Source organism: Oreochromis niloticus, linkage group LG6 (genome assembly GCF_001858045.2).
Source record: "Oreochromis niloticus isolate F11D_XX linkage group LG6, O_niloticus_UMD_NMBU, whole genome shotgun sequence".
Lineage (NCBI taxonomy): Eukaryota > Metazoa > Chordata > Actinopteri > Cichliformes > Cichlidae > Oreochromis > Oreochromis niloticus.
This window is the reverse complement of record NC_031971.2, coordinates 15,288,314-15,304,686: the sequence shown is the minus strand read 5'-3', so window position 1 is coordinate 15,304,686 and position 16,373 is coordinate 15,288,314. Positions and strand designations below refer to the sequence as shown.

At 38.8% G+C, this 16,373-nt stretch overlaps 1 protein-coding gene across 1 annotated transcript in view; it reads right to left on the bottom strand.

The window, feature by feature from the left end:
- fbxw7 (F-box and WD repeat domain containing 7) overlaps positions 1 to 16,033 on the bottom strand; it is a 68,081-nt gene extending 52,048 nt beyond the window's left edge. Inside the window, exon 1 of the mRNA XM_005469838.3 lies at positions 15,652 to 16,033. Within this exon, the coding sequence (XP_005469895.1) occupies positions 15,652 to 15,879 (228 nt within the window). The 5' untranslated portion in view covers positions 15,880 to 16,033. The remainder of the gene's footprint in view (positions 1 to 15,651) is intronic.
- Positions 16,034 to 16,373: the final 340 nt, after the last annotated feature.

Here is a 16,373-nt window from a genome sequence, read left to right as displayed (position 1 = left end):
TATACTTGTACTGACAAGTGTCAGTGTTGCACATAACTTAAAACATATTGGAAGTTTCAACATGAAGGATACATTTACAAAGAGCTTCAGGACACACCACGAGGTAAGTGGCTGAATATAGAGCTGCATCAAGTGTCAGATGAGGCTATACGGTGCTGTGCAAAAGTCTTGAGCCCTCATATATTGATAGTAAAATTCGAAAGTAAAATTTCAACAACAACACCATTTGTTGTTGTTGGTGGTGGTGGTGGTTACAGCATGTAAGGGGAAACGTTCGTACAACTAAGTCACCTTTATTTTTCAACACAGCCTGAACACTCTCAGGCAAATTTTCTTCTAATTTCTTTAAGTAGTCTTCAGGAATAGTTCTTCAGGTTTCTTCAAGGACACTCAAAGCTCTTCTTTGGATGTTGGCTGCCTTTTGTTCTGTTCTCTGTCAAGATGATCCCACACTGCTTCAATAATGTTGAAGTCTGGGCTCTGGGGAGTCAAATCCATGACCGATGGTGTTCTATTGTGTGTTTTTCTATCCAGGTATGCTTTTACTGCACTGGCAATGTGTCTGAGGTCATTCCTATACTTTGGTATTTCATGGTGGCTCAACATGTGATCGTATTTTTCTGCATTTATAATTCCATCAATTTTACAGATGGCTGTAGACGTTCACTGTTGGACCTCAATCCTAACCACCTGACAACAACGTAAACCTAAATTTTCAAATGTGGACTTGTCACTCTAGAAGAGCTGTTTTCCCGTGACTTTCGGTCCAGGTCTCGTGTAATTTGGAGTGCCTGACATTTGATAACCAAACAAAAAAAAAAAAAAAAAAAAACTGACTCGGAAGCACAATATAAAGAAATGAGGGGTGGTTAAAGACTTTGGCACAATGCTGTATAATACAAGCTACACTTATGTAGAAAAGAAAAAAGAAAAGAAAAGAAAAGCTGCCCGACAGAGTTCAGGCTGTGTTGAAAAATAAAGGTGGTCACACCAAATATTGACTTGTTAGTTGTACAAACGTTTCCCCTTACATACTCTAACCACCACCAACAACAACAAATAAGACTGTTTCATTTGAATATTACATTAACAAAAAAAAAAAAAAAAGGTTTTCATGGATTATAAATAAAGCAAGAAACCTGAGCAGCTTCCCAATCAGTGTCCCTGATGGGAAACCGTGTCCCTATCAAAAGACAAATTAGCTATGATTAATCTTTCTTATGAGTAGCACTATCCATTTTTTTTTTTACTCATGAGCAGAAAATGAGTTAATTTTATTTGAAACGGGCGACTAAACATTGCAAAAAATCTCAATAAAGGGAGAAGAACTATGACACACTGATAACCCTTGTGAGGCAGAGGCTTTTGAAAAACAGAGATTCAAGTTTTAACCCAAATTGAAAGAGTAGTTTCACCAATGTGAACCAGGTCCCCAGCTATCTGGGCACCACTACATGCTCAGTTGTACAGATTACAGCCACTTTGCATCTCATGTCTCACACCCCACCAAACTCTTGAACACCCAAGCGAATATTTCCAAAAGTCTAAGTCTACTTTGTCACTTTAGGAAAATTAAGACCGCAAATTACTGTAGACTGATAAATGCAAAGCAAAGCAGTCAGCAGTGCCCATGAGCTTAAATGAACCAGTTGTTGCCAACAAGATGTAAAATTTAGACAAGCTGTAGTCATGAAAGTGTAGAAATCCTGCATTTTTTCCCAGATTAGTCTGAACTATTAACAGAACTATTTGAATGGATTGTTGGCATTTTACCTTTTATTTTGCTGTCAAATGTAAGTCGTTTCTCAAACCAAAACTCTAATGAACGCAAATCAACCTTTTAGTACCGACCTTGCTGGGAAACATTTCCCAAGAAATTTTCCGAGTTTTTTGGGGGCCGAATAACCGCTGAATTACAGCTACAGAGATGTGCAACACTGTGAACAAGAGCTTCTTTAAACTGTTAATGTAGTATTGAGTGTTGCACTCATAGTCATCATAAAAACCTGAACATTTATTGAAGCTCTTAGCCGGTAATGTCTGCCTGTGGAAAATGAGTGAAGAAGAGAGAGAGAGAATTGGTGCTTGAAAGACAGCGGACGCTACCCTGTGGGGCACATGCACTGCTTCTGCATATTAATTCTCATAAAATGAAGATATGGGTGCAAAAAAATGAAACCAGTCATTTAATATTAATGCACAACAGAGGTGACTGACAAGTGCCCATGATTTCACAACTAAACCATAACCATGGAGAGCCACTAAGATACAAAACCAACTGCAGAAACAACAGCGAGGACTCAGAGTTTGCTGCACTCTTTCCACAAAGCACAACCAACACACTCACCAAAGCAAGGCAAGGTTAATCCAACAGATGCTAATTAAGCTGCAGCTTTAATGCACAAATTGTCTAAGCGATGTCTGGACATGGGACAGAACTCCTAAAGCTGCCACAGCAACCATTTAACATTTAGTTGATGCTGCCCCCTAGAGGCAGCAGAGCAGCATTCCGAGTTGTTTCAGAACAAAAGCACATTGGGATACTATTACTTAATTTCAGTTGCATATGATGGAAATAGCAGCACTAATAACCAGACAGAAATGAATAAAGACGACTTCTTCTTTTTTTTTTAAAAAAGGACTTTTGTCTTACCTGAATGTTAACAGCAAATCATGAGGAGGAGGACAGACATGGAAGAAAAGAAAAAACACAAAACTGTATTAGTGAAAGTGCTGTTTTTAAAAACAGATATAGAAGATACACATTTTTGGTTTTTAGAGTGTAAAGCCACTGCAGAGAAAAAAAAAACAAAATTTGGGGGGGGGAGAGACAACATACTTCTCAAACTCCTTCTCCAACTCCTGCTGCAAATAAATTAAGTATCTTTTATCTAATAAATGAAAATCAACCAGACTTTCAATAAAATTACTTTTATTGGGCAGCTGTTTGGGCAGGATGTTTGATGTTAACCCAAAAGAGTCCGCTGAGGGGCAGGCAACCTGTCCTGTAACCAACCGGACAGATGAAAATCCAACAGCAGTGACCAAATGAAGTTTCTAGGGACTCGTTAGTGAAATAAATTGCCATGAGCAGTTTTTGGTTAAACTACTTTGTACCGATGCTTTGAAACAAGATAAAATTTGCATCAAAACTTGTGTATCTGCAGCACAGAATCTTAGTTCAACCAGTTCTTAAAACAAGCAGGACCTTTAAGAAAGTATCTAGGTATTGGTCCAGAAATAAGTCTATTCTGATTTGAGCTGATTTGAGCTGATGAATGCACCAGCAGCTACAATTAAAGTGAAAAAAGTGGATAAAATGTTAGGCTTGTGAACAACATTAAAAAAAATATAAAAATTTAAAAAAAAATCTATAAAACATAGATTAATGAAGTCCAGGCCTTATTTAGCCCATAGACAATAAAGAAAATGCTACAATTTTTACTTTTACACCAACCACTGGTTGGAAACAACATCCCATCAGAGTTCTTGTTAGCGCTGTGGATGCCAAACTGAAGAAGGTAGTTACCCTCAGGTCAGATTTATACTAGTTTGCCAATGCAAATCTTTTTGGAGTCATTCTGAAGGATGCAGGGTTAGTTTGAGCATTGCATTTTAGTGTCACAACATATGCTCAGAGCCTCGTGCTCATCCTTTGATGACAACGTTAAACCACATCGACCTTGCCACACTCCTGGATGCAGAAAGTACTAACACCCACGTCAGTGTCCCCAGAGCTGTTCAATCTGAAAGCCCCATCAACTCACCTAATTTAGAGCCAAGAGCAAGTGAGGCCACAAACAGTTGCATTTCTAGATAAGACTGCATGTAATTCAGAATAATACTTTGTGGGTGGACTGAGCCTTATATAGAGTAGGGTTGTTACTAAGATGATTACTACATTATGACATAATTACACAAGTTTTGAGTACAAAAGGTTCTGATCACAGCCATCTAACTCTGCTTACGATTTGATCTCAACCACACTAAGGTTTTTTGATTGTATAGTGTCCGCAAATACCCACACAAATGCCTCCCAATGCAATCAAAGACTCCTTTATTATAATAATATGTTACGGACCTAAGGAAATGTTTGTGTGGGTATTCAAAAAAAAAAAAAAAAAAAAAGACCTGCCTGGCTTTTGTGAGGCTGTATTGCAAATACTACAAAATAGTGGGTTTCACACCTCTATAATAAAGGTGTGTGTAGTGGGTGTCTGATGCAATATTGTGAAGGTGATGAAGCAATACTCTTTTGGCTCATCGCAATCGATTTTGGTTTCTTAGTTTCTTCACCAATTGTTCAGAACAGCATCGACAGAAATGGACTCGGCACTGAGCCTTTACTGCACCGACCGCTGAAAGGTAAAAGCAATTTCTGTGTTTGGCTTAAAAGCAACAAACCAGAGCTGAAACAATCAAGAACAGTGCTACTGTGGAGTAGTCTGAAAGCAAGCCGTGCAAACTACAACTCCCACGCAGAAGTCATAGAGGTCTGCATGCTGTGAGAAGACCAAGGCATCTAGTCACAGAAATGAAATTGCAATTATTTTTCACTTTCTCCCCCCACCCCCACTTTACTTTTAAATCATTATTTATCTTTTACTTTTGTCACCCCACTGATTCTGTTTAAAGCTCAACTTCTATACTTTGCAAACATTCAAGCTGAAAGATAATATCATAATTACCAAAATACTTTAAATCCAAACACTTTCTCAAAAGCAAATCAAGACTTTTTAATTAACAGAAATCAGCCCAAAGACTTCACCAACAACTCAATCCAGTGTCACTATGACTCAGCCACTCCCTGCTTTGTTAGCGGGTTGCTAATGCTTAATATTTTGTTCAGTGGCTATACAGTTTTAGCAGCTGAGGTCTTATCTGTATTGTAGGCACATGCAGTTCTATGTCAGCATTGAAACAACTCCATTTTTAATGCAGTGTAGGTATCCCTCCATCAGAAGCAGAGCGAAGTAAAGCAGTTTTGCTGATGTGTTCTATTAAACAAAAACAATTTGTGCATTTTTTTAATTTATTTATTTTTCTTTAATAATAAGCAGATGCTGAACAATCCTCCTTTTTGAAACCAAGATTTGCAATGACAATTTTATTCAAAATGATGCAAAACAACCATAAGCTCATTGGTAAGCTCATGTTTACAGGGACGAGAAGCCAACCACAACTATCACCATCTGGTGGCCTTCAGACAAAATGCAGCTTCGCTTTTCCGACCTGGAAGCAACATCCATATTTAAAACCATCTATGGAATGAGAACTCAAGGATACTGCACAATCATAGGGTAGCAACTTGTCAGACACAAAGCATACCATGTTTTCATGTCTTTTAGTCTAATGGGTCTGTAATTTACAAAACAAACATCAAGGTTAAAAAAAAAAAAAAAGGAGGGGGAATAACCAATGCAACAACCCAAAAAAATTTTAAAGAGTGATTTTTTTGGGGTTCACATCACTGTTTGATTACTGTTTGTTTACTACATGAGGGACTATAGAACAACTCCAACAGATTTTGTCCTTAATGTAATAGCAAGCTGACAATTTCAATCTGCTTAACCGATAAAAATAAACAAAAGTAGTGATTCTGACCGGTTGCGCAGCTGTGTTTTTATCTACTATTTATCTATAATAATGCCTTGATAGCTGTGCAGTAGGTCACCAAACTTTAATGTCAGTTATCAATAGCCAAACGTATAGAAGATAAAGTTAAATGTCCCCCCCCCCAAAAAGTATGAAGCTACATCAAACCTCCCAGGAATCTGCCTCCTTCCCCATCTTAAACCTAGGATCTTTGACGTGTTAAGCGAATGCATCAACCACTACCTCAAAAATGTTCAATATTTTCTTACCTTTGCCCGTCTGTGCAAGGCTTACACTTGTTGCAATGACACTCTTTGGGGAAATTCTCACTTATAAGAAACCATTTCTACTGAAACGCAATGACTTCATTTATTTAGAACAATAAGAAGCCCATCCAGTGTAAAGAGTGACGGTCTAGGCTCTGCTGCTCAGAGATAAGGCCAGGCTTCACCTTTCCTGATGGAAGAATAACTGAATATATGAATGAATGAGAGGGGAAAAAAGACTGCAGCAAGAGAATTATGAAAGTGATATAAGGTAGGCAGAGCGTGAGTAGATGTTTTATGAACAGCGAAATCAGTACTCTGCCAGGCATGCACTCATCCTCCTTCTGTTCTGTGCCCACAGAGGGCAAACTGAAAAAGGTGCAGTAATTTCCACTTTGCTATAGTGTTAATGACATAAAGGAGAGCCATGTCCTTGGAAGAGTAGAGATGCTTCTCTATAGCACAGGAAGGATTCATATTATCCACAGTCATGAACATGAAAGTCAAATTAAAGTATGAATGCCACAGTGAAAAGGCCATAAAAATCAAACAAGCCTGATTATGACTGACAGCAACATGTCATAAACAAAGGTCCTCTGCTACAACGGGCTATATTTGTCAGGCCAATACAGACAAGTGCGCGCTCCTGAAGTTACTTTGTAACGTCAACTGTGTTAATTCTATTGTTTACCTCATGAACATTGTGACTGAAGATCAAACGACAACCATCGTGATCACACCGGAGATAAACAACCCTTCCCTGGTGCGGCATTTAGCGATGTGATAAGCCTTCAAACTCACTGATGTTCTCCTGAAACTAAACCTCTTAGATCATATTTCATTTTCTCACTGTACCTGTAGCAATGTGGCCCCTTGTGGTTTTTACAGAATGCTATTTTTGGCCTGAACTTGGCCTTAGATGTCAGACCTGGAGGTACAATACATCACAGCGAAGGTCATTTATAAACTGAGCAAATTATAAACATGGATGTCATGGCCGAAACCTGGCAGTCATCCATCATCGCTCACGCTGTACATACTGCTAATCAATGTCAGATGATGAATCAAGTCACATGGGTTTAATATGGACACTTTGCCACAGGCAGCTATTGTATGTCTCAGAGGGTATTGTGTTCATTTCAATTCTGGTGTTATACCTGAACATCACGAAGCATTATACAGAGATTAGAGCTGCACGGTGTATTAGAGAAATATTAGGCGTTCTTTTAGGCGCTGAGAAAATTCTACTTCTTTAAGAGAGCTCCGAAAAAGAACATGATCTTCACTTAAAGTATAAAATGCAGGATCTTTTAGTGATTTATAGTTTGGTTAAAATAAAAATTTGTTTCTTTGTTTTTTTGAAAAGAGGTTCGCCTGTGTTAGTTTCTGATTTATCTGAAAAAGTCCAAAAATCAAACCAGGGTGTTGTGAAAAATGACTTCAGCTGAACTGCTCCACTACATCACCACAACTTTTATTCATCCGTCCTTCTATCCTATCTTATAAAGGCCGACTGCTCGCCTTGCCCTGCTAGAGACCTTGTGTTCCTCAGAGAGTGTAATCCTCTTGTTGCTGAGCAAATATTCAAATTTCTTCTCAATCTCTGAACAACAGACCCCTCTGGCACCTGGTAAGGTATGGACATGCATACCTCACCTTACCCTACAATACTATGCCTGCAATTATAAAAGTTGGATCTGATTTATCAACTGTAGGTTAATTTATTTATTTATTTTTTTTAAAAGACCCAAGTTCAGTGTTATTTGCCCTTACAAATACTCCATATGAAACTCTTCAGGGTGTAAAACAGACCTGACTTTTACTGTCCTTTCTTTGAGTTTTACAAACCTCTCAAAGAAACCTCCCTCACAAAGTAAATGTCAGATTACAGATAACGCTTTACACAGCGTAGCAAAAATAAGGAAAAGCCCACAAAGCTGACATTAGACACTGACATTTTTGCAGCAGTTTGACAGTATGGGGAGTCACAGTCTGTAATGTCCAGACTGCACTGCAGCACATCACAAGTGCACATTAAAGCAGGGCGACCACACACTGACTCAGACAGCAGGGTTCATACACAGATTAGACGAACTATGCAGACGGTCGCATCAGTTACTGCCAGTCAGTTATCCGTTCACAGTCTGTCTTCACTGATGTCCAGATTACAGCGAGCAGGACGCTGTGAAAGGCACAGCAGCGGCTCGCTGAAGGTCAGTGATGAGAAATGCTGATACTCAGACAGGGGTAAGACACCAGACAGCTAAGGCCCTGTCATTTCGAAACACTGTTTTAAAATTAAAATCGGGGTTAACACCACTGACGCCAAAAACAAAACACAGTCAGCATGGTTACAACCATCATCTGAATTCTACACCTTATACTTTGCCCACTGAAGTCAGACACTGTTATGTAGGCAGTAAGACGGTAAGTCTGTTCAGAAAAAGTAACACCAGTTCAATGGCACAAAATAATGTGCACTTATTTATACATCATCAATGATGCAACACTGCAGCAAACATGCCACTGCACACTTGACATGAAATTCAACATGACCAATAAAAAAATACTTTCAATATTTTTTTTGCCACTGTACAATTTTTAATTAAACGTAGGGTTCAACTGATCTGCAAACCATTGTACAGTTTCAATTTCAAGGAGAAAAACACTCATTTTTAAGTGGTCTTGAGCAACAGTTCTCCAAGCTTCCTGAAGGATGTTCAAAGCTTTTCAGTGGACATTGGCTGCTTTTTCACTCAGTTTCAGTCCTCATACTTTACAAGAAGATACTTTAAAAAAGATGACGATCCCAAACACCCTGTTTAATGCAGTAAAGCACAGCTGGATAGTAAAACACACTGGAGCACTATCAGTCATGGATTGGCCTCCCCAGAGACCAGACTTCAACATTATTGAAGCAGTGTGGAATCATCTTGACAGAACAGAACAAAAGACAGCCAACATCCAGAGAAGACCTTTGAATGTCCTTCAAGAACCCTGCACAACTTTTCCTGAAGACTGCTTAAAGAAAACAACAAGAAAGGTGCCTAAACTGACTTCCAAGCTCATAATTGTAAACATTCTGTTTTTACCTTATATACATTGTATTTAAAATTATGTTTTTCTGTTCAATAACTTGGACTTATTTCTCATCTTCCTAGCCAAATATAGTGGAATTGGTAGTGATTAAAGACTTTTGCACAGCACTGTATATTTCTTAACATTTTCCAGAGTTACATTTATAGTGAAAACGTTTGAAAATCAATTAGTATAGTTCTGTATTTGTATTGAATCTTTATTTTGAACATGTTAAAATAGTGCCATTTATTATATTCACCCAACCTACCAAAGCAGGTTCAATTAGCAATTGTAACAATCCAGAGATTTCTAACCTGCTGACAGTCTTATAACGAAGACTACTGCAGAAAGATATTAAAACATAGCACTCTGAAAAATGATTTAATTCATTTACGTTTCATTTTTTTCTAAAATTTAATCCAAACTACACTTCAAAAGGACCAGTGTGAGACGAGTAAACCACTCTGTAGACCACAAGAAATGTTTGATAAGCTCAACACTGGATAATTGACAAGTGGGTTGTACTTAAAAAATAAATGGTTGGGGTGATAAAGAACTTGGTGCAGGGGTTAAAAACAAACTAGAGTTGGCTCGGATTTAAGGCTATGGAGCATCCAATTGTGCTGAATTATGAAAGAGGAATGTGTTCCATACACCACAACTCAGATGAATTATTTAACCAGTAAAGAGACGTGGGTGTGCATTTGTGTGAAAGAAAGTGTTTGAGGTTTTATTTTGCTTCATGTTTTCAGTTTTAAAAGGCGATGTTTAGGAGCTGGGACACTAAAAGGCACAGTTTATCTCTTCTCGGCTCCTGTCTAACAGCGTGGGAAATGTCAGAGCCTTCAGGCAGCCCTGTGGCAGGTGGAGGCACATTGCTATGCAGCACGCTCTGTATGTAAAGCACCACAACACTACAACACTGTACACCAGCAACTTGAACTCGAGAGGTATTTGGTTCAGGCTCAAGTTAACCGATCAGCTATCATTAAGGGCAACTTGACATTGGAAATTACATGCAAAATAAAATTAAGAAGAACAACATTTTCCTTTTCATTTCACGTTTCCCCCACAAAGTCATAATATTTAAAAACGCCCAAGCAGACTTAATTTAGTCACAAGCAAACCACATAGGCAGTTTCCTGCCGCAGTGTTGAGTCTGCTTCACACGGGTAAACAAAAGTGTTTGGCTGATGTGAGTAGTGGGTAGCTATCCGACTGGATCTGTATACTCCCTGGAATGGGACTCCTTCTCAGAATAGCCAATGGCAGATGCCTTCCCTCTGTTATTTGCAGCGAAGGGCAATAGAATCCACTCTCCTGCAATGCACTGTGGTTTGGACCTTAGTTCAGGAGAGAGCGCTTGAAATTTGGAGCACAAAAATCAGTCAACTTTCAATTATTACTTCATGTGAGAACTCAGTTTTAAAAAAGCTTTAAAGAAGTCCAACAACTGTGCAGCAAGCAGATACTTCTGACTTTAGGCATTAACACAGTACAGCAACATGTGCAAATGCATGCTACTGCACAACAGACCATTTAAATTTAGACTGTTAATAGTCTAAATTAACAAATTAATTAACTAAATTAATTTTGCTCCATCTAACAGCTAAACAGCACTTCAACTGAAAACCTAGTTCCAGACCGTTTGCATCTTTGGCTACAGAATGACTAAGTCAACATAATAAACAAGATCTCTTGAACATAGCTTTGGTTTTAGAAGAAATGCACAGTTCAGTTTTTTTCTGCTTTTCGGGGTTACTGCTGTAAGATCCAAACAGAAAACTCAAATACCTAACATGCCATGAAGTACATATCCATGTACGTTTGCAAGTGCTCGAGCACTTTCATCAACCAGTTCAATAGCAACACCAAACAAAGAGGGGGCTCTCTCTGGAGCTTCATGCCAACCTCCCTCCAGTATGTTACAACGCATTGCATCAGTAATAGAAAGGAAAGAAGAAGGAACAAAAATAAAGGATGCAAACTTCAAAAGATTAATTAGCTTCTTATCCTGTCAAACACAATATTCTGTATTTGGCTATCTGCAAACAGGACGAAAATGGTTAAGATGCCCGACTGATGCCGTTTGTGGAACTGCATGATGCTGTCAGAAGGGCTTTAGTTTATTTAAAATGCTTAAGCCGTTTCTTGCGGGCAGGCAGTGATAAGGTGATACACAGAGTACCACTGAACAAAGAAGTCTGGTAGCAACTTTTAAGGTGAAAAAAGAAAGTTTAAAATTAAATTATTCCACATATGCTGGGCACTCAGAATAATTTAGCTTACTTAAAGTGAGCAGTGCATAATAAAGATCAATTAAATGGTCTTGCTGATCTTGTTAACAGAGTCCGTATTTTTAAATCAGGCAATTTAAGTGTTGCTATAGTTGTGTTTTTGCTGTGGCCGTTTCTCATTATAAAAGCAGCAGAGAACGGCATTTTGCTCCTGTTACACCTTCTTGTAAATAGTACATCTAGTGCGTACCATCAAACATTTAATTGGGAAGCCAAGTTCTGTCCTCCTCTGCTAAAAATAAGCAAGCACAGTCAAAACACTGCAGTTAGCTGAGGTGAAATCAAGGTTTCAGAACGGAAAACAGTTGACTAAAGACAAATAACACTTGAGCCTCCATCAGATCATCTGACCTCCAAGGAGCAGGATCCGGTGTGTATATCATGTCACCCTAGTTGTCACGTACCGGTCAGGGACACACGACTCGAATCGAAAGTGAGCGCGGCCTCAGTGTCTCCAGGCACATGTTCTCAAAAATAGACAGGAAACTAGATTTACCGACCTGCGCATGTATGCCATCACCAACTAGTCACGCTAGAGTTTAATTCTATGCATGTCCGCAGTCATAATACACACAATGAAGAATCGTGTCTATTATGACCAATTCTGTATCTGACTACATATAAAATATGACTACAATCACACCCGATGTTCCTAAACTATATGTATCATCATAAAGCTGATGACACATAGTCTCACAGCGCCCAAGGGAACTAGGAGAGAAGGCTATAGAGATACAACCTGAAAAACAAGCATCAGATCATTGCCACCATAACCACCATAAAGGTTTTTCATAACTGTAGCAGGTTTGTAGTTTTTCTAGAAGAGAGCAGTTAAAATGACAACAACGCTATCTGACTGGAAAAGTCTCAAACCAATTAACCACTGGTATAATTAAAATTCACAATCCTAACAAACAGTCTAAGGCAGGCCAAGAAATAGATCTGTATCACTATTGAACTTATGGACAACTTACAGGAGACTGAGGTGTGAGAAACCCGCTAAAGAAAGTTGTAACATGCCCGGAGCACCTGCTCAAACCACAGATGCTTCTTGCTGATAGCCGTTGATGCAGGCATAGCTGCTATGGGCAAGAATAGATTGCCTTACTCAACAGCCCTGCAGTGCAGGGTGTGGTGGCTGAGAAAATTAATACCCCAACTAAAATGTCCTGCTGTTAATGTTCTATATCGTGACTGTGTTTCCGGCAGCCAGAATAGATATCCAGCTGTTGGAGGAGATGGCAGTGCGGATTCCCCATGTCACCTTAATACTGGAATAATTCAAGACTATTTTTATCAGCACAGCAGTGGCTCCAAAGTTTAGTGGTTTATATGTTTGCCTCACAAGTGAAAGATCTCAGGTTTGATCCCGGGAGGAGACAAATCCCTTTGGGGTGTGTCAGAAAGGGCATCTGGTGTTTAAAAAAAAACAAAACAAAAAAAACAAAACCAACATGTGGAGCTACCCGCTGTGGAGACCTCTTCTTAATAAGGGAGCAACTAAAAGTAGTTTCATTTTTAATCAGCAGAGTATGAGAAGGCTTAGAGCATGGGTGCAACCCTCTGAGACACTCAGCAGACATATAGATGCAAGAAATAACCTCTTTAACAAGTGAAAAAAAAATTAACTCTAAGAAAACATTTTGTGAGCAACGAAGCAGGAACTACAAGCTTAAAATGCGTTCATACTCCCAGGTTATACTAAACCACAGAGACCGTAAGAAACCCCTGCTATGCCATTCACTGACAGCTGTCACATGTGCAGCATAGTCCACGTGGCAAATGCTCTACATGCGGCAGTATAAGCAAGAACCGGCCTTGTGGGACCTTCCATTTAGTTCTTCCTCCAAAGTAAACAACATGGAAGCTCAAGATTCTTTTCAGACATACGTGTGTATGTTAAACCAACGAAATAGTAAAACAAAAGCATTCTTAAACAAAGCACATATGCTTTGGTATTTCCAATGCCGAGTCCGCTGCATAAACGGTGATGAAGATAGCAGAGTTTCATCCTTTGACTTTACCTCTTCGATCATTTTTGCAGTTTTCTTGCTTAATGCTTGAAAGCCAAGTGTACCATATTTGATGCACGAGTTCTAGATTTCTACATCTGTGTCATTTTGTTTCTCCTGAAAAACCTAAATAAAATTGCACAATACAATTTTAAGCAATAAACTGCAAATAAATAAATGATGATGTGGAAGATATAATTCAGATTTGGAAAAATGGCTAATCAACTTTTCTTTATTAGGGTAGTTGCTAACAAAGAGAATAAAAGGTAAGGTGTGGCAACCCATCATTAAAATATAATTCAATGCATGCTTAAAAACCAATGACATTTGATGTTTTCTCTTTTTTAGCAGTTTTATTGTATTTTATTTTGTTTCATTTAATTTGCTGAGCTATTTGAACTTTTACACGCTGCTACTATACTACATTCACCTTAGAATGTGTTTTATTGTATTTTATTGACATTTTTAAGTCAGCACGAAAAGTACAGGCTATATTCATACATAGTAATTAGAGATAATAAAACACTTTGCGTAAAACAAAGTGCAATGGTTTGAACTCTGTTAGAACACACTGCTTTATTTACTCAACCTGTTCCTGTTTAAACCGAAGAAACTGCCTGTTGTGACGTACCACAGTTTATCCTTTTAACGTATGATACAGCCATTATATAAAAGGCACAAATCATTTTAACAGATATTTCGTTTAAAAAATCGAATCAACAAAGCAGCTTGCTTTGTTCTGGAAGAAAACCCAAGAAGAAAAGGACAAGCCGACCCTCCCCAGTGACTGTCACGTCTATTCTCATTTCTATTTCAGTCCATATTTCACAACCTCTCTCTTCACCATCAGACTCCTCTTCAGACTTTTGTGGCAGATCCAGTGGTGACATTTTTGTCTAGTCTATCTATAACTCCAATCACAGCACACAGATAATTGGTGAAAGGTCACCAGGAAAATTATGGCTCTATAAAAGCATCTGCAGTCGCTGCTCTAAGATATTACAGTTGTAATATTTAAGTTCCCCACCAAATCAGATTCTTTAAAAGGAAGCAGGAGCGTGAGTACAATGTTGCTCCTGGTCCATAACTTCAGACCAGGGTATTTATTTTAAAATCACATATAAAGGATAAGAAAGCTTTCCAGCTAATGAAGTTGATTTTAAATAACATTTTAAGGGGAAAAAACAAAACCAAACAAAAAACAAAACAACAACAACAACAACAGAAAAAAAAAAAACCAACAAAAAAAACAAAAACAAAAACGCACACATTCCTTCTTACCGACAATTTAAAAAAACGTTTGACAAAATAAGATGACTAAGTTAATGCCTGTATTAGTCGCTTTATTGCAAAATTGTGAAAATGAAACCAACCCTCAACCGTGTTACAGACTTTAAATTGTACTTTTGTGCATTTAATCTGACAATAAGGAGGTCTTAAAGTGTTTTTTGGTTTCATTTGGGAAGCTGATTTCTGGCAATCTGATTTCATTAATTTCCAATCACATTAAATTATCACACCGATTCCAGTGAGCACATGTGTCAAAGTAAAGTTTCAATACGAGCAGTGTTACCATTACAGGCAACTTAACTAATGTCGTAATTAAGTATTAACGTAATTTTATGGCTTCAACCCACTGCTTTCTACATTAAAATAAAAAATTTTTTAAAAACCCAAATGCAAACGTATTTGCCAATTAACAAAAAAGAAAAGAAAAAAGTCCAACAAAACAAATGTCATAGAAGGCAGGATCAGTTGCTCTACAGCCTATCATCAGTCAACAGCTGAAGACACTTTTGTTTTAAGGTTTTCCATTTAATCAATACTTTATCCAAAAACTTCCCCTAAAAATAGGCTCATAGGTTACGGCCTTTTTAAGGCTATAAGCTGGTGTCCGTCCCCTGCCATGGGTGGAGCTGGGGCACGCGAAGCTTGTATCAGCGCATAGTGAGATGACAAAAGGACAAATTTCTATTTACGTTTGTCATTTTTAACTATTCATGTCACTACCAATCAATCAACGTACTGTGGAAACAGAAAGAAGAAATGTAAAAAAGGGAAAAAAAGAGAGGGGGGATTAGGTCAAGATTTTTAATTTATCTGTAGCATGTAACAAAAAAAAAGTTGATTACGTTTAAAATTCATCAGTAAAACATTTGCTTAACTCAGTTATAACCCTGTCAATGCAAACTATTACTACAGTGGTAATGAACGAAAATGACACAGCAGCCCTTTTTTTTTTTTTTTTTTTTTAATTTTCTGTTTTCTATAAACAGGCAGCTATAAAAGCAACACCAACCAAGGTGAAAAGGGGTAAGCGTGTTCGATGACCTCTGGCATTTCAGGATCGGCAGTTAAACCAAACCCAAACTGCGCGACTGGCAGAATTTGTACAACACTCACCCGTCTACGATAGAAAGGCAAACCCTGAGCAATGATGTTGATGCTGAATATCTTGAGTACTTTCTGAGGAGGTAGCGATTCCGTGGCAATGTCTTTAGAATCAGCCGGGTTGAGTGCCTGGCTCTCCGGAGGGACGTGTAGAGTCTTGTCTTTGTTACAGGAAACATTCGGCATCTTTCTCTGAGCACCGGATGACGAGAAACGGGGAATAGGGCAATGCCGCAGCATTGCAAGAAACAAGAAACAGAAAAGGAAAGAAAGAGCTGTCTAACGGATCATTTCCCACTAAGGGGCTCTGAAAACCGACCAACTTGCAAGTAGATACTTTTTCTTACACCACTGCTGGATCTCCCTCGGATCTCTCGAACATTGTGCAGCAGATGTGTTAGAACTGCACTTGTCGAGCTCCTACCTACTCAGAGCTCATCCCCCTGCTGACTGGCACCCTTTAAAATATCTCCGGGGTGTGAGGTCACTGTTGCGCCCAAGCCAGGCAGAGCAGCTGCTGCCGGGGCCTGAAAAGAGGATGGACCCGGCAGCCTCTCCCCCCTCAGACAGGCACCGTGGAATCTGCTCTCATGACCCCTCTGTGGTGGAATGTGTACCAAGAGTCGTCCGTTGCAGCACGTGTATCCAGGGAACTTCCTCATTGTAGTCATTCTCCGAGCCCTTCCTGGTCCTCCCACCTCTGTGGCCTACATCATCATTTAGCCCATTTAACT